Below are 26,030 nucleotides of genomic sequence, written 5' to 3'. Positions count from 1 at the left end.
TTTAACGAGTGTTTTTATGTCTAATATTGTAATGTGCTTTTCTATACTTGAGGAATTAAAAGGTGGTGATAGAAGTTTTTCCAAAATATCTTTTCAATGGGAGGCATGCATATTTTAGGAATAACTAAATTGTGCCATCTTAATACACGGGAAGGCATTATGCTCAAATATGTGCCTGAGTGTGCTGCAAGACAAACTCGGTTCAGTTTTCAGTAATTGGCATTGGAACTGTAATAAAGCAGTTGTTTGCAAAGAGATGGGCTCAGAAATTTCATGCACTCCTGCAGTGTGGATTTAAATGCTAAGTTAAATATTTATGAACCTGAGATTTTTATAATTGATCATTGTATGATTTATAAACCGTAATTATAATTAGATTGAAAGAGATTTTAAAAAGCCAGTTTCCTGGTAGCCAAGGCCATTATATAATGCTAAGCTGCCAAAACAAAAATTAGGTGGGAACCCAGCCACCAAGTTCTAAGCGCCTGTCCCTACATCTGATGTACAATGAGGCACACTGCACCTTACCAGGGTTCTCACCTAGAGCACTGACTTTTGCATCACCTGCCATCATTTTTCATGCCTTTGTTTCAAACCTAGTTGAACATAAACAAGTAGAAAACTTTAGCGATCCAATGTATAACAAAAGGAAAAGGTGGAGGAGGTTGGAGAGGTTAATTAAAAATGTAATGATCCCATTTGCTGAGACAGCACTATTAATCTTTGTGCAGCCGCAAGCATGTGACTTGCACACCACTTATAAGAGACATCTAATTTTTTAAGGTATGGAAGGTGGGGGTTGGGGGTGCAGGCAGACAACAGTGTGTGCATTAAGGAAATAAAAGCTCTAATGGATGAGGCTAGCCCATGACTTGTGGCTAACATTGGGAACTGTCTTAACCAGACAAAAGAATTATTTCCAGATTCAAAGATGTTCAAAATAATTCAGTCACTGTGAGCCCTGGAGGAAACTTGGGTATGGCTTGAGGCTTAATGTAGTTGTGTAAGGTATGAAAAACCAAGACTAGGAGGAAATTCATCATTGTATAATACAATATGTCTGAAACAGTATATGAATGACAAAATGGGCTCCAAACAGCCAACATGTGTGCTTTAAATGTAATTTCCAGCACCCCAGCTGGAAAAGGCCAAGCTCATGAAGGATCCATTACAAGGGTCACAACCTGTATGATCAGATTTGCCATCCGATCCACGTGGACATCAGAAGACCAGATTGTCGATATGAGCTTCCCGAAAAGCTTGCTTACCCCCGTGAAGATTTTGGCACCTTCTGTCCATGTTTTATTTGCTGGGATAACATAGTAGAGAGAGACTAATAGAAGAAAAGTAGTTATGTTAACATGGTAATTCATCAAGTCAGAAAGAAAATGGAAACAAGTTGTGAATTCAATTCTGTAGCCCTAAAGAGAAAGGCAGAAAGATTCCCGGAAATGGGCAAGCATTTGTAAACAACGTTTCCCTCTCTGTGCCTTGTGAACTTTCTGCTTAATAAATCACATCCCATGTAGTCCATGCAGATTTTAATATATTTGATGTTTTATTACACCTCATAATCTATAGCAATGGATTTCTAGTTGCTTGCATCTGTGTTTCATCCTGAATCATTTCGACTGGTTAGCTGGCCCTGTCATTTGCCAATAACAGTGGCATTTTCTAAGTGTAAATAATGAGGGGCTGCCGGCCACAGTGATAGCCTCTTTGATTTTGGACAGTGTGAGGATTGTATTTGGGATAAAGGCAGTTCCTTGCTCCAGAGGAATTTAGAATATGAAAGCTTCTTCCAGTGCATAATTCATTCTTGATACCACCACATTTCTCTGTGTTGGAAGGACCTTTTTTTATATTTGCTGTGCCTGCAGGTCAAGGCTGAAATTGTTGGTCCATATACTCTTTGGAGCAGGAAACAGCTGAGAGGCTAGTGCCTTCCAGTACATAGAACCTCTGGCTAGCATTTTATGTTCTGTCCCTGATCATTGAAATTACAGTCAGAAAAAACAATTATATTATAACCATCAAATCGAAAACCTTAAGGCTTGAAGGGACCCTAGATATATCATGTCACAAATGGAGAAACTGAGGCTCATGGAGGGAACACTGACTTGTACAAAGATAATTGGGACACATTTAAAACCCAAATCTCCCTGATTCCCAGTCCATTGCTCCTGCAGCAGCACCTGACCCTTTTTATTCCACGTTTTGGGATTTGGCCCTCTGGTTGAGACTAATGTTGTACCTCGCATGTTCAAGAAAACAAGAAACGAGCCACGGTCAGATGTGATCACACTCAGAATCTTACAATGATAACAGAGAAAGCAACATGTAACCTGCAAAGTAACAACGTGAATGTATTCGACTTTGAAACCAAAGGCTGGTTAAATGTATTCTCTGTAATACAGTGCTGGACCAGTGATGGAGAAAAACACATTAGCTGAGCACAACACGCTCCCATACACTCTCCCTTAAGAAAAGGAGAGTGAGAGAGAGAGAGAGAGAGAGAGAGAGAGAGAGAAACCCAGTAGGATTTCTAGTAAACAGCCTTCATTCTGAGAACACTTCCCATTCAGACAGCATCCCAGACGTTCTACCAAGTTAAAGAATGAATAACAGCAGATGGAGGGAGAGATTAGAGGTGGAGGGGAGCGGGGAAGCAACATTTTAATGCTGAGCTCTAAAATGAGCTGTGGAGAGGATGGCACTCAGAGTTATGGTAAAGCTGTTCACAGCTTCCCATGCAGGCGAGAAGGTGCTTGTGCCCAGACTGTAAAACACAGGCGTGCTCTGGTTCCTCCGTGTGGGTATGAGTTGATGGAGAGCTGGATTGGACTCCAGTGGTGTAAACTGAATCATTCTCCCCTCTCCTCCGTCTGCCCTCAAGTCATTGAGGTAGCATTTTTGTGCACTGGGGGATCCATTTAATAGATGTGGGGGATCAATCTTCTTACCAGGTGAAAACTCAACTCTAATTTGTATGTCCTGTGATTTCAGGAGTGTTTATTTTGATATGGCAGCATTAGGGCCTAAGAGAGAATTGGAAGTGGATTTGTGAGGGGCTAAGAAGAGAGGCGAAGGGAGGGGCAGGGGCTGAGAGTTGTTTTCCATATGCCCTGTGTAATTGCCTATGTGCAACTTTTTAAAAAGAGTAATAATAAGGTATACATGAATCTATTTTTTACCAATATTTTATTATAAACATTTTCAAACATGCAGAAAAGTGGCAAAGATGTTACAGTCAACTCATACCTAGCGCCTACCTAGCGTCTATCATTAACACCTGAATGTAGATATATCAATATTCAAGTACCTTCCCTAAATGTTTCAGCATCCACACCATTAGCCTGTGTTCAATTGTTGTTTGGTGTTTTTTCTTTTGAGGTAAAGTGTACATCTGCATAAACCTTAAGCATAACATTCTCTGAGTTTTGACCCAAACTGTGTAACCCAACCCTCTATCAAGGTAGAGAACGTCACTGTCACCCCAGAAAGTTCCCTCTTGCCTCCTCCAGCTAGTCCCCACACCCATCCCCTAGAAGCAACCACTCTTTTGATTTTTTTCATCATAAATTTTCAGTTTTGCCTATTCAAAAACTTCGTATATATAGAATCATACAGTGTCTTCCTTTTATGGTAAGGCTTTTTATTTTTTCACTCAGCATAATGCTTTTGAGATTCATCCATGCTTATTGTGTGTATCAGTAGTTCATTTGTTCTTATTTCTGTGGAACATTCCATCATGTGGATAGACCACAGTTTAATTCATTTTCCTATGAATAGGTACATGGCTATTTTTGGTTTTGGGATATTACCAATAAACTGTTATAATATTCTTGCACAAGTCTTTTTGTGGATATATGTTCTCATTTGTCTTGAATAAATACCTGGAAGTGGAATTGCTGGATCATAGGGTAGGTGTGTGTTTAGTTTTATAAAAAGCTGCCTGACATTTTTCCAAAGTGGTTGGACCATTTATACTCCTACAGACAATGTATGAGAATTCTATGAGCTCCACATTTTTGACCACATTTGGTGTTGTCAGTCTTTAATTTTAACCGTGGTGGTGGGTGTATCTCATTGTGGTTTTAATTTGCATTTTCCCAATAGCTAATGATGTTGAATACTTTTCATATGCTTAGTGACCATTCATATATCTTCTTTTGTGAAGTGTCTGTTCAAATATTTGACCCATTTTTAATTTTTTTTTAATCGTTGAGTTATAGGCATGTTGAGTTCTTTGCCAGATACATGTTTTGTGAATATTTTCTCCTAGTCCATGGTTCACCTATTTGTTTTCTTAACAGTGTCTTTTCAGGAGCAGAAGTTTTTTAATGTTTATGAACTCTACCTGACCAATTTTTTTCTCTTTTATGGTATTGCTGTCTGTGGTCCTGTCTAAAAAGCTTTATCCTACCTACAGGATTATCTTACATTTCTTCTAAAAGCTTTACGATTTTAGCTTTTATGTTTTAAATTTGTGATCCATCTTGTATTTTTATGCACAGTGTGAAAACAGGGCTTAAGATTTTTCTTTTTTGTTTTTTTAACATTGATATACAGTTATTCTAGTACCATTTGTTGAAAAGACTTTCCCCATTGGATTTCTTTAGTGCTATTGTCAAAAATCAAATGACAACAAAAAATCAAATGTAGATGTATGGGTTTATTTCTGAGTTCTGTCTTTACCTCATTGTTTGATTTGTCTGTGCCATGCTACACAACATTGTTATGATAACTGTAGCTGTGTAGTAAATCCTGAACTTGGTGTAAGTCCCTTAACTTTGTTGTTCTCTTTCAAATTGCTTTGGCTATTCTATGTCCTTTGCGTTACCATATAAATTTTAGAATCTGCCTGCCAATTTCAAAATGTATTATGATTTGGAGATAATCAACATCTTAACAATACTGACTCTTGTGATCCATGAACATAGTATAGATTTCCATTTATTAGGTCTTCTTTCATTTTTATCATTAATGCTTTTTAATTTCCAGTATAGAGGTCTTGCATGTCTTTTGTTAAATTCATTCCTAAGTGCTTTTTGGGTTTTGAGGGGTTTTTTTGGTGCCATTGTAAATGGGAGTATGTTTTAAAATTTTGTTTTCTAATTTTTTTGCTTCTAACATATAAAAATATGATTGATTTTTGTAGATTAATATTGTATTCTTTGACTTTGTTAAATTCACTTAATAGTTCTAGAAGTTGTTTTTAGGTTCTTTAGGATTTTGCAAGTCATCTGCAAATAGAGATGTCTTCCTTTCCAATCTCTATACCTTTTATTTCTTTCCATTACTTTAGCGTAATGACTAGGACCTCTAGTACATAAGAGGATACTTTGAAAAGTTTATGGACAAATAGTATTAAAAGATAGTATGAATCTTTCCATGAACTTTTTGAAGTACCCTCATGTTGACTATAAGTGGTAAAAAACAGCATCCTTTGTTCCTGATCTTAGGAGGAAAGTAAATATTTTACCATGAAATATGATTTTAGCTGTAGATTTTTAATAGATGCCCTTTATCAGATTTAGGAGATTCTTTTCTATTCTTAGTTTGCTGAGCATTTTTTATCATAAGTGAGTGTTGAAATTTGTTGAATGCTTTTTCTTTGTCTTTTGAAATAATCATATGGTTTACTTCCTATATTGTGTTAATGTAGTGAATTACATTCATTTTTAAATATTAAACCAGCCTTGCATTCTTGGGATAAATTCTAGTTGATAATGATGCATTATCCTTTTAACATATTGCTAAATATAATTTACTAAAATTTTGGGAAGATTTTTGCATCTTTATTTATAAGGATATTAGTCTATTATTTCTTCTTTTGTCTTTGTCAGGTTCTGGTATTTGGGTAGTTCTGGCCTCATATATCAAGTTGGGATGGGTCATGAGAATGTTCTGTGTGAGTGTGAGTTAGAAACAAAAAGGTAGTTCTACATTGACCTATGAGCTATAAATGCATGGTTTTTGGTTTTCTGAATGTGCCAGGTTGTACATTCTGGAATTTGTCACAGGCTCTGAAGTAATGATAACAGGATGGTGCTTTGGCAAGGGTTAAATATTAGTGAAAACAGAATCAGCAGAAAGTGAGGCTAAGTCACACCCATTGCTAAATGAAATAAACTTTGACATTTGGATAGAAAATGATTCACCCCATTCCTGCTTTGTACAAAGCTTTTCCTTTAAAATAATTGCTTTTCTTTTTTAATAACATTAAGCAGAAAATTAATAGCTTATATAGTTTTAACAACTTTTAAAAAGCTGCTAACAAAGAAGGCATACACTAGGCCAAGTTTTTTAAGCATGTGTATCATTATATTGACTACTTTCAGAGAAAAAGAAATTTCCTGGGCATTATGTGTTGACTTTCCTTATTTTTATTATGATGTTATTTGAAATTTATAAACATAAAACTATAAACTCTTATTCTTTGCTTTTATGCAACTATAAAAGCAACACACACACACGGACAAATTAAGTGTGAGCAAAACTTTGAAAACAAAGAAATGCAGTTACTAATAACATCGATTTAATGATATTGCTTTACTGAAATGAAATTGGTGCTTATAATCTGAATGCAGTACTCCATTTCAGCCTGGGTTCTTTTGAGTCTGGCAGGCCTGCATTCCTGGATACCATGTGATGACTTAATTCTTCTGCCTTTTTCTTCATCCATTGTTTGTATATTATTGGCTACATCATTTAAGTATTAATCCACCTCTGTGCCTCTCTTCTTTTCCTTTGAGGTAGAGATCATAAAGTACCATTAGACACCAAAGCAAATATAAATCAGGTAGTGAAATTGTGTACAAATAGCCAGCCTTAAGCAGCCTAATCCAGATGATCCAGAATATGGTCATATTAATTTATAGTAGATTATCATCAAAAATGCATAATTTAGAAATCTAGAGAACTGTAGACCTTAAAGAATATAAATCATTGCCCTTGGGCCCAAAAGCACATTAGAAGTCTCACAAGAGGAGAAGGCTAGAAGTGTCACCAAGGCCTGATGGCCCTGGTGGCCATGTGAGGGCACGTGGTAAATATTTCAGTTCTTAAGCCCTGAGGAGCCTGAGAGAAGCAGCCTTGGGAATAGCATGATGGAGAAACAGCACCAGGTGTGCTTGCTAAACCAGCAGGGATGAACACACAGCTGCTAGCTTCCTGCACCGCTCACCCCAGAAGGGCTGAATATCTTGTTTATCGCCTTCCACATTTACTTTGTTGGACTCAGATGTCACAGGCAGGAACATGAACCTGGGGTACAATAAAACACGACTCTTAGTGCCAGGGTATAATACTGTGATTTCAGATTTTTGCATATTGGGTTTTCTTAAAGCAAGGCATATCATCACTAGAAAAGGGAGAGGTTTTTTTTCCCTGAAATGTTGAACTTGCTTTGTGTTCTCTTTATTTATTTTTTAAAAAAATTATTTGTAGTAAGAACATGTAACGTGAGATTTACTCTCAACAAATTTTTAAGTGTACAATACAGTGTTGATAACTGTAGGCACGGTGTTGCACAGCAGATCTCTGGAACGTATTCATCCTGCATAGCTGAAACTTGATTCCCTTTGAATGGCAACTCTCCATTTTTCCCCACCCCCAGCCCCTGGCAACCATCATTCCACTCTGTTTCTATGAGTTGGACTATTCTAGATTCCTAATAGAAATGGAATCATGCAGTATTTGTCCTTCTGTGACTTGCTTATTTCACTTAGCATAATGCCTTCAAGGCCTATCCATGTTGTTGTAGATTTCAGAATTTCCTTCTTTTTAAAGGCTAGATAATATTCCATGTGCCCTTTAGACATGCAGTAAATGCACTGCCCCCTCTTTCAGACCCACCCAACCCACCTGGACCTTCTCCTCTCTGGTCAATTCTCTAGCCTCTTATAATTTCCCAAATGCTTTCCTGGCCCCCATTGGCTGGGGGTGCATAAACAGAATGAGAAAGAGTCACAGAATCCCCAGAGGGGCTGAGGTCTGAGCAGGAACTTGCTGGGGTGTCTAATCCTGCAGTTGTGTGGGGCTTGTCTGCCACCTTCCTGCCCTCTCTGGAGGGTCACTGTTATACCTAATTTCTAATATTTCTCGGACCTCCTTATAAATTGGTTCTGGAAGGTTTTTCTATCACTTCCTTCTCCCTGCAGAAACACATCTATAAGGGGAACTGGGCTTAATTCCCCCTGTCCACTTATCTTTTAACTGTCTACTGGGCTTGGTCCCTGTCTGCCCACCTAGCCACCAGTGGACCCTGCCTCCACTGTGCTGTCACTCCAGGTAGCATAGGGGAAGCCCAGCAGTGGGCAGCACTGGTTTCTCTGGCAGGATGGGCTCAGAGGTCTTAGGCAGAGGGCAGCACTTGCTTTGTGTGAGTCCTAAAGCCCGTGGTTTCTAAGCCCTTTGAAATTCTATCCAAAATGCTAGCTCAATTTTCCTAATCTGAAACCTCACTACTTACGGAGCCCACCTTTTGTATGTGGTGAGCTAACTAGTAATTGAGGTTTGCACATTTTTGTGTAATTTATTCTGGTTTTCTTCCAATGGCCTGTGAGCTAAAACTTAAATACAGCTTCGTTGTAGTTACTTCTTCCTGTTTAGAGAGCCTGGCATAATATTTTGTCTTCTGGGCTCAAATAACCATGTAATTACTCTGTAATCATATAGTAATTAGCATGTACTATATGCATTTATTACATAATTATATTCCTGGAGGATTGCATGGCAATTATACTTGCATTCAGCATATCATTTTATATACTGTTTCATGAACAAGTATATAATTTGTTGCTTTTTTCCTTTTTCCTAATTTCAGTTTACTAGCCAGGAGCTAGGAATTTTCCTGTTGCCTCTGTTTGCACATACTGGGGCAGGTGCCTGAGTTCCTTTGGCCTCACTTGGTTCCTCCTGATTATACATCTAAGGGATTGCTAGAGGCTTGTGTGCTGCTGTGGACTCCCAGCGTTTGCATTCCTAACACTTTCTCCTTGTCATGAACTCATTAAGTTATTAGCTTCAAAACTCATTAAGTGCTAGAGCTGCCAGCATTGCCAGGTAAATGGCAAGATCTCAATTAAAACAGTGTAGGTGTGAGCAACCCCGGAGTGGAGCTCTGTAACCATGCCTGTCTTTTTTGCTTTTGCAGTGGAGCACATTCCCAAAGGGAACAACTGCCTGGATGCGGCCAAGGCCTGCAACCTCGACGACACCTGCAAGAAGTACAGGTCTGCATACATCACCCCGTGCACCACCAGCATGTCCAATGAAGTCTGCAACCGCCGCAAGTGCCACAAGGCCCTCCGGCAGTTCTTCGACAAGGTCCCGGCCAAGCACAGCTACGGAATGCTCTTCTGCTCCTGCCGAGACATCGCCTGCACAGAGCGGAGGCGACAAACCATCGTGCCTGTGTGCTCCTACGAAGAGAGGGAGAAGCCCAACTGTTTGAATTTGCAGGACTCCTGCAAGACGAATTACATCTGCAGGTAAGCACTCCCTGGCTGCCAGGTGATTAATGAGGTGGCAGAGAGAGCCTTGTTGGCTGCTGCAGCTGCCAAGCTCCTGTGTTCTGTGTTCCCACCTGGGTAGAGGAGGGATGGGAGGGCAGTTCATTTGAATCGATTGGCAAAAATCTGAGCTCTGTGTCAGACACGCTGCTCTTCAGAAGCTGTTCATGCTTTCATGCTGGAGAAGGCCCCCATCTTTAACTGGAGAATGATTTGAAAGGTGCTGGAATGGGGTAAAACATGACCGCATTTCCTGAGCACCTCTCAGGTAAGAGGGTCACCTGGGGCAAGGTGAGTTGAAGGCACAAGCCCGCTCTTCAAGTCCTGGGGGGCTCCCAGGTTAAGTCATTCAGGAGAGGAGTTACTGGAGATAGGAAGGCTCTTGACCTTATGAGGCAGAAAACTGGAAGAGCCCAGCCAGAGGGTCCCAGCAGTGTCCAGCCCTGGGGAGTAGAACTTGGAGAATGCCTGGTCTGTTCGAGACCATGCAGTCATCTGTGTGGCTGCGAAGAGGGGACAACTTCCTGCCCAGCTATTCTTCCAGATCTCAGCCTCCATCAGAAACCCTGATGAGCCTGGACTGTATCGTTGTAAACATTCACTTTCTTTTATCTTTTTGACTGTTTATGAGTTTATTTCAATGTTTGAAGGAGTCCATGAATACATTTTCTGTGTAAAAAAAGAAAAAGCAGTGTAGAATTAGGTAGAGTGAAAAGAGAAAGTACCCGTTCACTCTGCTCCCCTTGCCCGCAAGCCTCAGGCAACCCTGTTAACAACGTGGTATGTGTCCTTCCAGAAGTTAGGGTTGAATTCAGTTGCTGATTGAAGCGAGTAGATTTTGATAAGCAGAGACCGAGTCTTTGCAGACTGAGGCTATGCCGATCCCTCATTCAAAAGAGCAGGCTGGATCCCAGGCTGGACATTCAGACATGGCATCAGATTGGACAACACCTGGACTTTGTCCCCAGTGTAGAAGCCAGGAGCCTTCAGTGCCATCTCGGACGAAATCCTATGCACTCAGGATGTGTTAGACCAGAGGACAAGTAGATGATAGGGAGGCTGTGGGACTGTTTTCTTAAAGATCGCCCATTTCTAAAGAGTAGTGAGCAAGAAAAAATGAAGTGTTGAGAGTTCTGTCTGGTTAGCTGAGTTTCTGGTCAATTTTCGTTTTATTCAGGTAGGATGGGATCCCATTCTTTCCTTAAACCAGCTCTAATAGTGGCCAAAGAAAATAAAAAGTCCTCATTATCTGTATAACCCCCTCCTGTTGAAGATTTTCTGGGAGCATATTAGTCCGTTTCTGTTGCTTATAACAAAATACCTGGAACTGGATGATTTGTAAGAAAACCATATTTATTGCTTACAGTTTCAGAGGCTGGGAAGTCCAAAGTCCAGGGAACACATCTGGTGAGGGTCTTCTTCGCTAGGGACACAGGGTATCACATCGTGAGAAAGGTAGGAGCAGAGAGAGAGACTCTCACACGCTCTCCTTTTAAAGCCCTCAGAACCATGCCCACAACCACCATTATTAATCCATTCATTGGGGCATGGTCCTCAGAACCTCATCACCTCTTCAAGGCCCCACCTTTCAATTATTGCTGATAGGATTTCCCATCCTCGTAACCATCACAGTGGGGATCAAGCAATTTATATCAGGGAGTAATGTTCTCCAACCTTTTTTTTTTCTTTTTTTAAGTTGGAAGCAGGTGATCTGCTATATGAGGAAGGACTAAGATGACCAAGCATCATAGGAACAGAGTTTGCATCTTGGGAGGAGTCAGGTGTTCTGGAAACGTAACTCTTCTAAGGACTCTTTCTCACTTCCAGGACCGTGGTCTATTGAGACTCTCTTATCTGTGAACCAGGAGCAGGGATGGCTGCACTGGAAGGTTCCTGAGGAAGAGGCAGGGCCTCAGCAAGCCAGTAACCCGCGGAAACCAGTTAGCCAGCGAGTCAAAGATCCCCTCTCGCTGGCTGTGGACAAATGTGGCTGAGGAGCAGGACAGGGAGAAGCTGTAGGACTTTCACTTAGGGTGCAGAGATAGGACGGAGCAGAGATTCTGAAGATCTCTGTATCTGAGCCCCAAATTTCTGGGCCCCTTTAGCCTTTGAGGAGAAGGGAGTCCTCTTCCAGGGTTTCTAGTGTCTTTCTTGACTTAAAGCCAGATAGCTCCTCACCATCTCTACAATAAGATGTTATCTTATCATGTCGACTGGTGGGTCCATGCCAGGAGACGTGGGCCTTTGGTCTTGCCTCGAGACGGGAAAGCTCTTCAGGGATGAAATAGAGCAGGGGACGAGCCCTCCGTTCGTTGAGCAGTGGCTGGGAAGTGGGAGAGATAGTGGTGATGGAGTTTTTTCCTTCTCTTCTCACAGGTATGTAGTACACATGAGGTTCAGAGAAGGTCTGTGACCTCTCCTACAGACTGAGAGCTTACCCTAAGTGGTTCATTTGCATTCCCGGCCTGCCCTTCAAAGGAAAAGAGAATCCTTGAAGGGTTGGTGAGAATTCATTAAATCAGATTGTTTTCTTGCTAAGCTGTAGTGAGAATAGCTGGGGGTTTGGGAATTTAGAGGGATCTGGGGGGAGGTGGCAGGAGGAACCTGCAGATGGCAGGATGGTTTGGGTGCTGTCTGGAGGCTCAGACTGACCTGGTAGGAAGGACAGGTTCCGGGAACCGCTTGTACTGAGACACCCCGATAGCAGGGAGTGGACTCAGCTGATGGGGCAGAAATGTGCACCCGGCGGCAAGACAGCTCTTGCCTAATAACTGAATGTGCCTGATCATACTAAGTTCAGGATGACACCAGACACTCTCCGGGGGCCCTCCCAAGTGAAATTTGTCTCTGTGTGATTGACAGGTTTTATACCTTGCCTTGAGTCTTCCCCGAGACGGTGAATCAGTGACTTCTCTGGTGTTACCCGTTGTTAAGTTATTTAGCCCATAATTTCTTTTCAGAGCCTGGGCTTATTACTCATGATTGGCCCCTCCTTGGTAGATGTGGCAAATGTAATTTGAGCTGCCGCATTGGCTAGTGGTGTTTTCTTTCATCAGATTTTATTAATCTTGTCTTTAATTTTATGCCTTTTATTTCATCCCTTCTCAATCCATCTTGACAAGGCCCTACTGTCACTACCTAGAGCAGCAGCTGGTTCTGGCTAGAGCTGCGGGTCCTGCGGGTTTCGTGTTACAGGTTACAGCTGCTCTGACCCCTACCCTGTCACTCATGTGATGACTTAGGCCTCATTTGAATAGCCCCAAAGGGAAGAGATGGTGAGAGGAAAAATTGCTTCCTAAAAACCATATTCTTTGAAAGTGCCTACTTTCAAATGCTCCATCTGAACATCAGCAACTATCAAAGAGCTGCTCAAGCTCATTAAAACTTCCCTGCACTTCATGTTTTCCAACTCGGTGCCTGCAGGTTTCCTTCCCCGGGGTCTGAAGGTGCGTCTGCACAAAACCTGTCTCTGTTCTGCCTTGTGCCTTCAAACAGATGAGAAGCAACTTGAGCTTTTTCCTTCTGACTTTGTTTTCCTTTTCCCCTTTCCCTTTCAGGGAAGCTGACAGGTTCCTTTCCTCTCGGGGTGGTTGGGGAGAAGCGAGAACTTGACTGTTTGGGCCTCCAAGCTTGTCTACAGAAAAGCAAACTCGGAGGTATTATTAGAAGGATGTGATGAAATTTAAAAGCCTCACATTCTTCCCTGAAGCACAGCTCCTTCCTTGTCACTTTTGTTCTGGTTGCTTCCCTTAGTGCCTGCAAGGATGTCAGACTGGGTTTGGCCAAATGGAAGCATATCCCTTTATTCCTGATGCACATTATTGTGTAGACATAATTTAAACTTATGAGTAAAAGTAGAATTGAAAGATAATGCAAATCTTTCCATGAACTTTTCAAAGTGCTCATATACCTTACCTCCTTTCTCCCAAACTCTGACAACCAGAATAAGCTCAGCCCTTGAGCCCTTGTGCAGGGTGCCAGAGATACATTCCTTTTATTTTTATTTTATAGGTCTCTTATTTTTCTAATTAATCACTCAGGTGCCTTCAGCTATTCTTTATTACTGGGAGCTCTAGCATCTTCCCCTCGAGAGTGCCTCTTGTTTTCATCTGAGAATCACAGAGATATCCTCCAAAACCCATTCTGCTTCCGATGCCAAGCAGAGGGAGCGTGAGGCAACTGGGCAGTGCACCTGCCTTGTGTCTTTAGCTGCTGCCTCAGGGTGTCGCTGTTGAGAACAGCCCAGGGCATGCCTGGTGGTTTGGTGGCCTTCCCCTTCTTGGCCATTCTGTACATGCAACAGAGATGTTGCATTTTGGGGCTCCAGAGTAACAACTCTTAGTTTACACTCATATATGCAGCTGTTTCCCAAAGCTTGATAATTTGACCTGGGGGGCTGCATCCTAAAGGATCCCTGCCAGAGCCAGAGCCAGCCCCTGAGCCTTGAACACCAGGAGCCCAGGCTCTCCCTTCCAGGCAGTGCATGTGCTCCTGGATGGAATTGAGTGTTGCATTTGCATTCTTGCTTGCCGACAGTGCTGGGTCAAGGATACCTCCCTCCTTTTAGAAAGATTCTGTTACTGCTGATGAACCTCAAAAGAGAATAGATCATGGTCTCTGTGTCCTCTGTCTCCAAGGCCGTCTTGGCCCTGCTGGAGATATACTTGTTCCTCCCAGTGTCCAGCTCTGTGTCCCCATAGTCTCCAACAGTGGTGGCTTTGGTCAAGTCACCAAATATATGGTTCTACCTTTTCCCAGGGACTGAGGATCCTATAATTGTATCCCAGAGGCCTAGGGGATTTTTAGCAGAACAAAGAAGTTCCAGAAGAACAGTACATGCAATTTCTGAAATTCTGCCCTAGCCAGCACCACATTTTCCACACTGGGGTGACTCTGTTATACTTAGAAGAAATGTATTGTTGTTAATTTGTCAACTGGGGAAATTGGGGAAATATGTCACCAACCATGCAGCAAATTTCTGTTCCAGTAACTTATTTGGTCTGACAGTGTTAGTGCACCTTTAAAAAGTGAGAAATGTGTTTCATTTGCCTGGATCAGAACCCTTTCACACAGTAAACTGTGGCTCTTAGACATCAAGGACAACCTCCGTGGCTTGGACTTAAATTCCTGAGGTGGAAACTGGATTCTATATCACTGAATCCGGGCTTGTCTCGACATGCAGCAAGCACAGGAGAAAATGGCTCAGAGGATAATTAATGCTTAAAACTAGATGGGTAGATTAATTTGGTACTTAATTTTATTTTACGCTGATTCATTCACAAACGGAAATCAGCAATTAGACAATGCAAACTTTTGAACCATGGAAAGAAAGGTTCAGGAATATGAGAAAATACAAGTAAAACATTTTCCAGTTCATTTGAGCAGTTTTCATTTCAAATGATTACATGGGTGTCTTTAGCGCCGCATTCAGAGTGCCGAATGGCTCGTTTTTAATGCGCTGCACACCTGTGCGAGCAGCCTGCCACCCTGTCTCTGCACCGAAGGCCCCTGGACTCCTACGTGCATGCAGTGGATTCCTCAAGACCCTGAGAGAAGAGCAAGGGTGTCCTCTGACATCTTCTGTGACTCCATCTGGCAGGGAGGAGCATGCTTCCTGCTGGATCTTCGGGGCCTTGGCTCCAGCCTGTGCCTGTGACCTGTGGCTGCCCAGCCCAGCTCAGTAGTGTCAGAGCTCTATCAGCTCTGGCTTGCAGGGTAACCTGAGTCGTGAATCAGAGCTGTTCCATCTTGTCGCCTTGTATCTCTTTCCTTATCTCTCCTTTGGCAGAGGCGGGGGTGTGAAGCCATTTGTTTGTTCCTGCTGGAGCCTGTCGCTGAAATCTGCCTGTCTACATTCACTCCCATTCGCCCTCTCTCCAGCCGGCTCCCTCCCTGCTCCTGCTCAAGCTTAGGGTCTCTGCCTCATTTTCCCAGCCCCGTCCTTCACCTGCCATGTCCTCCCAAAGTCATTTTTGCTACTCTTATCCCAGAGACAGAATCCGGGACTCCTTTGCTTTATATTTGCATATTGTGTTGATTATGGGATCTATGTGGACAGATGGAGTCTTGGCACCAGAACTCTCTTTTACAGTCTTTGAGTAAGAGAGCGGATAGAGAAGGAATGGGATTGAATTTGCCCAGGAATCCCAAACAGAGAGCCTGCATTTCTTTGGGGGAGGGGTTATCCTGGGGGTGGGAGTGTCCTAATGGAGGGTCCCAGGAGCCATATTCAGATCAGGCCTTGGTGGCCAAGAAGCAGGAGGAAGTGAGGTTGATGGAGGGAAGCTCGATTTTGGGGGAATGCAGTGGTGAGGGCGGCAAATAGGGGACTGTGCTGGAGGCAGAGGGAGAAAACTCAGTGTGACATAAAGACGGGACATTGGGGACCCCCAGTGCCATGCTGAAGTGTTGGATTTTATCCTTCGAAGGTCTAGGAGGGCAGCAGAGAGCTCCCAGGTGGGAGCAGCATGGGGGAAGAATTTTGGTGTGGAGAGGCTGGTGGTCAGGAGGCCAGTCAGTAGGTTCTTGCAGGGGACCAGATGAGAGGTGACGAGGGCAGTGACCAGCAAGAACAGGACGGGAATTTGGGAAATTTGATAGATGCTGTGGAGGGTGCTTACTAAGTATCTGCTGAATGAGTAAATGATGAAAATATTTAAAATATGAATGGCTCTTAGAGAAGGGGCTGGGATATAGGGTAGAGTTTAAATCATCCACAGAGAGGTTGTTGTTGAAGATATGTGGTGGGATTTGCTCCCCAGGGAAAGTGGGTGAGAAGAGAAATAGGCTAAAGATGGAACCTTGGGGACACCAGGTTTATGGTGAAGGTCTCTGAAGGGGCCTTAGACAGGTAGGAACTTGAACTGGAGAACCAGAAAAGACCTTGGCAAAGCCGAGGTGGAGCAGAGAGTTTTAAGAAAAGGGTGGTGGCCGTCAGTGAGAGTCATTCAGAGGGTGGGGGAGGAGAACTCAGAGGAACACTGGATTTAATGCATAGGAAGTGTATCCCTCCATCCATTCCTAGTCCATTTGTCCCTCTCTCCATGTACCAATTCACCTGTCTATCTGTCCATCTGTACACACATCCATCCATTTGTCCATCTGTCTATCAGTCCATTTATGTATACACTCCTCCATCTATCTATTCCTCCCTCGTTCATCCATCTATCCATTCATTCATGCCTCCATCCCTCCATTCATCCCTCTATTGCTCTCTCCATCTGTCTATCCCTTTGCCATCCATCCATCCATTCATCTATCCCTCCCCCATTCATCCATCCATTCCTCTGCCCATCCATCCATCCACCCTTCTATCATCCATCCATTCATCTATCCCTCCCCCATTCATCCATCCATTCCTCTGCCCATCCATCCATTCATCCATTCATCCACCCATCCATCCACCCTTCTATCCATCCATCCATTCATCTATCCCTCCCCCATTCATCCTTCTATTCCTCTGCCCATCCATTCATCCATCCATCCATCCACCCATCAATCCACCCTTCTATCCATCCATCCATTCATCTATCCCTTCCCCATTCATCCATCCATTCCTCTGCCCATCCATATATCAGTCCATCCATCCATCCATTTTTCTGCCCATCCATTCATCCTCCCCTCCATCCATCTATCCATCCATTTGTCTCTCCCTCCATTTATCAATTCACCTGTCCATCCAGCTAACTGTACACACATCTGTCCATTTGTCTGTTACATCCATTCATCTATTCATCCATCCATCCATCCATCCATCCATCCATCCATCCATCTGTCCTGCACTCACTCTGCCAGGAAAAAGGACTTGGCATCTCACCTACAGTGCAGAGAGGAAGGCAGGCACACACACGGTCACTGCAGCAAGATGTGGTAGTCTCTGGTCAGAAAGGCACAAAGTGCTATGGGAGAACAGAGGTGAGAACATCCAACTCAGCCTGGCTGTCAGCCAGGCTGTCAGCCAGGCTTTCTGGAGGAGCTGCCATGTGAGCCAGGCTGGAGGGATGGGTGGCACGGAAGGGCACAGCCATGATAGTCATGGAACAGGCCCAGAGCTGTGGGTTTGAGGAAGACTTGGTTGGGAGGTGAACAGCAGCCCATTTGCTGGGTGTTGACGATGAGCAGCACCGGGCTACTCACCTTACAGACAGGACCTCTAACCAGCCCAGCCACCCTGCAGGGGACAACCAGGGGAGTGACTAGCCCAGGGCTCACTCAGCGCCCACGTGGAAGAGTGGGAATCAACCCATGAACCGGGTAACTGTGAAACTTGGTTTCTGTCACTATTTCCAAATGACTGTCTTTCATGACAAGAATGCAATGTTCTTACATTATTCAATCTTACTACCTTAAGTCCCAGACAGCCAGGATGATAATCCTGGCCAGCCTCTGAATCCAGTCGCTCTTTATGGCTCGGTAACAAAGACAGCATCAGTTTTAAAGACAGTTTTCACAGAGAGTTAGAACATAATGTCCATCAGAGCCTCTTAGCATCATTAAAAAAAATTTTTTTTAAAGTTCCTCAGGTAATACATGCTTATTAAGTTCTTGCTTTATCTAATTTCCTTTTGAGCACTCGTTGCTTATTATAGAGTGCTTTCTCTGTGACAGCTTACTGATTTTGAAAGAGTCATTTCTACAAATAGGAAAAAAATCCTCCCAGACCACACCAGTTTTATTATTGTTATGATTAACTCAATTATTTACTGCAGGCACATGTATTGAGCACAGTCTGCTTGGCAACAAGGGTCCTGGATGTGCAAGTCATGTGCCCATCTCCCAGGTGCTCACACCCACTTGGTTTGGAATCCTTAACTCCTTCCTGAACTGTCATTTGAGTCAGAGTCTTCACCCCTCACCTACCCAAGGGCAGTAGATATCAGGGCCATGTATCTCACAGGATAGATGAATTCTTTGCTGTCTCAGAGTGACAACCAGCTCTAAATAAACCATGGTTATATCACCAGATTGGGGTCATCCAGGTGTTCTGCCTTCCTACCTTCTCCCTGCCCTGAGGCCATTTCATTAATCATTAGGAAACCTTCCAATTTGTGGATTGCATCTTAAGCATGGTGCTGGTGAAAGGTGTGCTGGGTGCAAGACCTCAGGATCATTCCTGGAAGTGCCGAAGAAGGGGGTGAGTGCAGGACTGGAAGCAGGTCACTGGGTTCCTGGACTCCACACCATCTTGTCTAAGATGGCAGGCAGCTGGGAGAGAGCTTGTTTGCTGAGGTCTCCTTTCTCCCATTCTTTTGCACCCCATTCCTTGACCAGTGGATGAAACACCTTTAAAAAAAAAAAGAGCATGTGAAATGGAAGCTCCTTTCCCCTTGGAATTGGGGGGTGGGGGGAAGCATGCGATCTGTCTGGTTGGGTTTAGGTCTGCCCTGAAGTTGGTTTACTATGCTGTGAACTTCATGGTTCTTAATACTTATGTGAAAGGCTGGGTGGCAGAGCAGGTCCCCTTTGAAGGGGAACACAGCTGCATGGAGCAACAGAAGGGAACAATCAAGATCTCTCTGAGCTGCCTGTAGTCTGGGACAAGGTAGACAGAAGTCCAGGGATGCTGAGACCCCCTTCTGGTCCCCCACTTACCCCCCTCTTTAGCACTTCTGAGAATGATCCTTCCTGTCCTGGCCCCCACAGCAGATGAGACTTCCTGTTTTGGTCATGCATTGTTTGCAGTTGATATAAGTGCCCATAGCCTGTGACCCATAGCAGTCTCATTTTTGTACAGGGACATCTGCCCTCTCAGTAACCAGGTGGCTGTCCTGTATTCAAGGAGGGGAGTGTGTCCTATGTTTAATTAGCATCGGTTGACTTGAGGAGGAACCCAGGGAGGTCAGGGCTGGGCTGGGAAGGGTGAGTGCCAGGGCATCTCCTCCTGTGCTTGGGCTCTTCTAACTCTGGGGCCCTGGCCCTGGAAACCTGCCTAGACCCTGCTCAGTGCAGCTGGGAGTGGAGAATCACCTCTTGCCCTCTCTCCCCATCTCCCAGGCCGATCCCCCCCAACAGTCCTGCTCCCTCCCAAGGAGACCCCAAGACTCCCCTACTGCCACACTCAGCGTTACCCCAAAGTTAGGTATCCTGCAGTCACATTGGCATTTACATTACTATGGGGTATTTCCAACTCAGTGAATGGGAAATTGTTCTCTAATTTCCAAAGGCAATTAATTACGCAGAAAATTTTGCATCCAAGAAAAACAAGAATTTAAAAGAACCATCAACGTGAAAAGTACCACACCATGCTGGAGTCTTGGGATTGTTTTTTTCTTCCCCAGTTGCTGTCAATGTAAGTGTTTGTGAGTCAAGAGGACCTGGAAATGCATCATGGATCTGCTAGTTCTATGATGTGGACAGCTCAAGGCCTCAGTTTCCCATCTCTAAATGACTCCCTCTTCACAGGGCTGCTGTGAGGGTCCAAGGAGATCTCCATGCCAATGCATTGGCATGCCTGCCCCTAACACAGAAAACTCTCAACAAATATGTCCCCCCTTCCCCTTCACTTTGCCCCAAATTTTTATCAAAGAGGACAAAGAAATCTCCAGATTCTAAATGTAACGTTTTCCCCCCAGTAGCAGATAGAGATCTTTAAAGTAGGATTTGGGGGGAAGCAGGGAGGCAGATTTTTATTTCTTTACACATAAATGCCCCCACAGCATTGAGCAGCACGTGCAAATGCCAGCACTGTTCTGTGAGGCCATGTTGCTCAGTTGTGTACATCACCCGGTTTTCAGTCTTTTTGTACCAAGAGGGAAAACTGGGGGGGTGAAGGTGGGGGTAGGCAAAATCCAGAGGTGCTAGAAGCATGTGTCATCTCAAGAATATTTCTGTCCAGAATGTACGATTATTGGCATACAAAGATGCACAGTAAGATGTGAACGGAGCTGGCCACGAGACTGCGGGCGTGGAGTGGTGTGATTCACTATTGTTTAGCGTGAATAGGCAGTGGGGGCACCTCGGCAGCCTCTTGGGCACATGCTGCTTCAGTGACCTGGAGTAACTGGGCATAGGGGGCTCTTAGAGGTGCTTGTGTGTGAGTCAGTGACGTGAGGGATCCAGCAAAGGGCAGTCTCTGACTCAGTAAGACTGAATCCGAACCTCCCTCCCTTTGGATCTAGGTTGTGAATCATGCAGTCATCCCATCAGGAATCAAGCCACAACTGGGGGCAGAGTGGCTTGTCATACAGGACTCAGGAGCTCGGAATCTGCAGAGCCAGGGACAGCGATGCAGGAATGTGTGGATTACAGTGATGGTGGGGAGGATGATGACAAGGAGAGCATTTATTTGACATTTACTGTGTGCCAGGCCCTGTGTGGAGCTCTTTACAACAACCCGGAAGTGGGGGCTGTCATTATCCTCCCTGTTGCATGGAGGAGGAGGTGAGATCTTGAGCAACTTCCACGTCACCCAAGGGTGTAACTGCAATGTGAACCCCGAGAGTGCTCTCGAACATGGTGCTGCCCACTTCTGTACCAATGGTGCGTATCTTGTCACCCACCCACATAATTTCCAGAGACACTCAGGGTGAGTGGAATTGGATGCTGGAGGTGATTTAATTCTTACTTTTTATTTATTTATTTTAAAACAAAAATTTTAAAGTAGGGGACCTTTAGATCTTGTCCAGATAGGGCTTAGTTGCCCCTCACCAAACACATTTCATTTCTCATTAAAACAGCAGTTTTCAAATAATTTGCTTTCTGAACTCGTTTACACTCTTAAAAATTACTGAGGATCCCAAAGGGGTTTGGTTTATGTGCGTTAAATCTGTCTGTACTTAACCATATTGGGTCAAAGCTGAAGAAATGTTTATGTATTTATTACGGCATCGAAAAATAGCATTAAGTAGCCCACTATGCGTTACTGTAAGTAACAGAACTTGGTTTTTATTAAAAATCACTACACAGGTGTTTTCCAAAACAAAAAAGTTGGGGGAGAAGCGTGGCATTGTTCTACACTTTTACAGATCTGGCATCTGGCTGGAAGATGGCTGGGTTCTTTTGTCTGCTCCTGTGTCCAATCTGTTGCCGTATTCCATGTCATGTGGCCTCTGGAGAAACTCCAGGGTGCTCTCATGAGAAAATGAGAGTGAGGTAAAGAAAGTCTTAGTAGGACTAGGAACATTTTTTTGGCCTCACTGACCCCCTACAAAGTTCTCTTGGACTGCCAGGATCCCTGGATCTCAGTTTGAGAACCGCTGCACAAGCTGGACTAGAATAATCTGGAACTGGAAGACTTGTGTGTGCACCAGCATTCCCGAGCTCAACGTGGAGCAAGGCAGTCTGGGTGTGTGCCTGCCTGTGCCCAGCCTTTCAGCTGCAGCCGGTCAGGATGCCCAGGCTATGGGATGTCCGTCAGGGACACGTGCTGGAGCCTTTCCAGGTGGAAATGGGCTGGGTAATTAGAGACCCGCTGAGCTCCCACCGTCAGCCTGCGGGGCAGGCCGGAGCACCCAGCCCAGCCTGGTTTTTGCTCTGAGTGACGTCCTCCTGACAGAGAGCACCTTCATGAATGGCTCTTCTCTTTTCTGGCATGTCGTATTCTGCTGGGTCAGGCAGCACTTTGGGCTGCTGTGGAAAAGCCCTTTGAGACCAGAAAGACTCGGTGGAGCTTTTTTCTTAGGAAGGTTTTGGGGATAGTGCCACAGGGAAAGTGCTGGCCCTTGCAGTGCTGGCTGGTGGGGCGCCCTGATGCAAGCCTTGTCAGGTGCAGCCCCTCTTGGCTCTTCCTGCTCGGCAACCATTTGTCATAGTGAGCACGAAAGGATTGCAGACATTGGGCCTGGGCTAACCCTTAGAATTGGAAATGCCAGGAAGCTGGAAGTTGCAGATTCCTGTGAGCACCCAGCGGTTGGAATTCCTGCTGGAGAGTTGGCAGGCTCCATCAAATGGCTTGGGACTTCTTAGAATGGGGGTCTGGGGAGAGGGAATACCATCTCTCCAAGAATATTTACTCCAGTAGAGGATCTTGACACTGTTCTAGCAAACCTTTCTGTGGAAATAAGACAAAAAAAACCCAACAGGGAAATGCCTCTTCCATTTTCAAAAATTCAAGCTGAAATTTGCTCAGCTATAAATAAGGTGTATGGTTTGAGAACTTTTGCTCTTTCCTGTTGTGCTGAGTTGTGTTTTGTTGTTGCTGGCGGTGGTTGGTTCATTTATGGGTTCTGCAGGAGGGGAGCACTGGGTGCTTTGCAGGGCCCTGAGGGTCAGTAGCTGCCTGTCAGCAGAGCGTGATCATACAGGGATAGTTATTGGTGCAGGTAAGCACAGCTTAGGGAGGAGGGGTGGGCTCAGGGACTTCCCAGAGGTGTGATCTCTCTAAGGCTCAAGGGTGGTGGTTCTGCAGTTTTAGCCTGTGTAGGGATCTATTTCTGACCCTGAGGTCTGGGGTGGGGCCTGAGAATTTGCATTTCTAGAGCATTCCTAGTGCTGCTGCTGGCCGGCAGTCCACCCTGGGAGAACCACTGCCTTAGGGAATGCTGACCAGGGGACCTAGGCTGATGGCCTTACCCTGCTCTCAAAGGGTCTGGGAAGCTGAGGATGAGAAGGAGTAGGCACCAGATTGATGTTGCTGGGCAGTGACACAGGAAAGGCTAGCACATGTTGCGGCTGTCAGCCTAGGGTGGGGATGGGGGTACAGGAAGGGCACAGCAGCCCAGGAAGTCAGAGCCATGAGCAGGGACAACACTTGCAAAATTTTTGTGCTGCACTAGGGTTGGGCTTTATTGGAAAGGCTGTGGGGGCCACTGTGAAGGGCCCTATTGCCTGGTGACAGCTCCTCAGACACAAAAGACACTAAGACGTGACAACTGTGCCTCTATTTGGTGACTGCCAGGGTTGCACATTGCACCTCATTGTGCGTGAGGAAGTGGGCTGTCCATCTTCCATGGGCTGACCTTGCCCTGCAATTGGAATCCATTAACTGAGTTAGGCCTGAAAATGCAAAGCAAAACAGTGTTTTAAGGCAATTATATGAAAAGAAATCCTCCTTCCAAAATGACCTTTAGAGCAATCTTTGACCTGGATTATTCAAATAAGGAAAGCTGACATATTTTACTCTTTTCTTCTTGTCACTTTTTTCATGTGGAAGCATCTTTGGTTGTGAGGAGGGAACGTGGGATGGGCAGGGTCTAGAATTAGTACCTACAGAGGAGCTATAAAGCAGATTACGCAGAAAAACACGCATGTATGACCGAGATTCAAAAGCACTATAATCCCAAGAGCCAAGGTCACCATGAACCCTGGCCTGTATAAGCACATGATGCTATGTTTCACCCCTCAGTTCACTGATGGTAGAGGGAAGGTGGTGGATGCAGTTGGTGGGAGGTTGGATACTGTGTCCCAAAGGGACTGTATCTGTTTCATCTTTGTTCAAATGTCAACACGGCCACCACCTTACACACAGCATGTTGCATGGTCAGTGCTCAGTAACCATGGTAATTGCAAGGTTGGTTGCCTTTCCTGCACCCTGGGCAGTTTGCGTCAGGCACTGTGCTGAGTGCTGGGCTACAAAGCTGAAGATGAGCCATCTCTGTCCTGGGTGCTTGGATGCCAAGGCACCCACCTTTACAAGTCCATCTGAGAAGCCTTGGGCTGAGGGCTCTCTCTGGGCCACTCCCCAGCATTCGCAGGCTCAGAAAAAGCAGGAAGGGGTGTGTTCTGGGTATACAAGAAGTGCCACCAAACGTTAACTGTCCATCGGATTCTGTCATCAACCTGCAAAAGAGAGCGCCCTCTGGAGGGAGCCAGGCTAAGTACTCTTTGTCTGCATGGGCGGCAGAGGGTGCTGGCCTCAGGTGCTTTAGGGACCCAGCTGAAGTCTCCTTCCCAGGCCAGGTCTGCCCTCCCTGGCTGAGGATCTTGGAAAGTCCACCCGACTCCTCTGCACCTGTCCTCATGGGAAGGAACAACGACACTAATGGCAACACTCATATCCAGCACTTTGTTGAGCACTGAACTCTGCCAGGTATGGGCATTAATCCCCACCTCTGCCCCATGGAAGAGGTGCTGTTAGTATCTGCATTTTGTAAGTGGGGAGACTGAGATGCAGAGAGATGCACCATCAGCAGGCAGTGGGAAATGCTCTGATGTCAGGACTCATGCCCACCAGTCTGGGGAAGGAATCATGGAAATCGATGTGTGTCTGCTGTTCCAGGGGAGGTCCTCAAGGAGGTGGTCCCAGCCTGTTCAGCCTCTGCCGGGTCCCTCCAGTCTCCAGACTCAGGAGTGGCCCCTACAGTGAGGGCTGCTGGTTTTTCTCTTTGGACCTGGGGGGTTTGCTTCCCAGTGTGTGGGGCCCCTCACTCCTCTACTTCTGTGGTACCCTCTAGGGGTGACTGTGTACACAGCCTGGGGAGAGGGTGCCCGGAGAGGCAAGGCTTCCACCCAGATGACTCTGGACACAGCTGTGTCACAGCATTGCATCTGAGTCCTGCTGAAGAGTAACAACAGATATTTTTTTTTAAATGTTTTTAAACTGCAAGCACTATTAAACAAAAAGAAGGCCCACTAATTCTGTCATTACACTTTATTGGGCCTAGTAAAGATCACTTATATCTACCTCAATCAGATTTGGGCTTCTGGAGCACACAATTCACATCAAAATGGCTGCAAAAGTCCAAGAACTAAAATGAAGAGATGGAACATTAATTCTTTCAGTGCCATGAGGCTGAGTACGAGCTTGAAAATCTTCAGGCTTCTTTCCCAAACCTGGCTCTAACTCTTACCTCCTCCATGACTTTGGGCTGGTCGAGGACCTTTCTGGGCCCCAGTGTCTTCAACTGTAAAATAAAGCTGACCTGGCTAGTATAGTTATTGTGTTAGATGAAATGGGCCTGTAAAGCATTGGGCACAATGAAAGGTCTAATTCATTGTAGTTGTAAGTACAGGCTCTGGAGCAATTAGACTTGGGCTGCTATTTCTCCTCCTCTGTGCCTGTTATGTCACTGAACGTGTGACACCAAGATGTGTAGATGTGTGTTGACTGCAGCCATAGTGCATGGCACTTGGATTCACTCATTCATCAGCTCATTCATTCAATGGTTATTTACTGAACATCTCCTTTGTGCCAGGCATAATTCCAGATGCTCACCTTCTCATGGTGTAGGCCCGACTATTAACAAAGAGAAGACATAAAATAGAAAGTGCTAGAGAGGAGGTGTGGACAGCAAGGCTGAAGTTGGTGCCTGCTTGAGGCTCAGAACCAGTGAGGGGAGTTGGTGGGAGGGCCAGGGAAGACCCCTGAGATGACTGTGAGTGGCTCAAAATAAGCCTTGGGATCACCTGGCGGGGAAGAGAGGTTGAGGGACCAGTTCATTAAAAAATGGCTTATGTGGACCATGGTAATCAACTCCTTAGCCCTGAAGAAAAAAAAGAGAAAAATGCAGTTTTAAATGCAGCTGTGAGAGCTTTAGGTAAAATGTAGAAAATAGGGCTGGGAAGTGGGGTACTATTGATAAGATATTAAACATGAAAATGGGTTGCTAAGAAGAGATATGGATTTTCCAAAAACTG

The 26,030-nt window shown here is 44.8% G+C and overlaps 1 protein-coding gene across 1 annotated transcript in view; it reads left to right on the top strand.

The window, feature by feature from the left end:
* Positions 1 to 26,030, top strand: part of GFRA1 (GDNF family receptor alpha 1) — a 192,706-nt gene that overhangs the window by 125,564 nt on the left and 41,112 nt on the right. The window contains exon 4 of the mRNA XM_063102837.1: positions 9,161 to 9,497. Coding sequence (XP_062958907.1) covers positions 9,161 to 9,497 — 337 coding nt within the window. The remainder of the gene's footprint in view (positions 1 to 9,160; positions 9,498 to 26,030) is intronic.

Source organism: Cynocephalus volans, chromosome 7 (assembly GCF_027409185.1).
Source record: "Cynocephalus volans isolate mCynVol1 chromosome 7, mCynVol1.pri, whole genome shotgun sequence".
NCBI classification, from domain to species: domain Eukaryota; kingdom Metazoa; phylum Chordata; class Mammalia; order Dermoptera; family Cynocephalidae; genus Cynocephalus; species Cynocephalus volans.
This window is presented reverse-complemented; position numbering and strand designations above follow the sequence as displayed.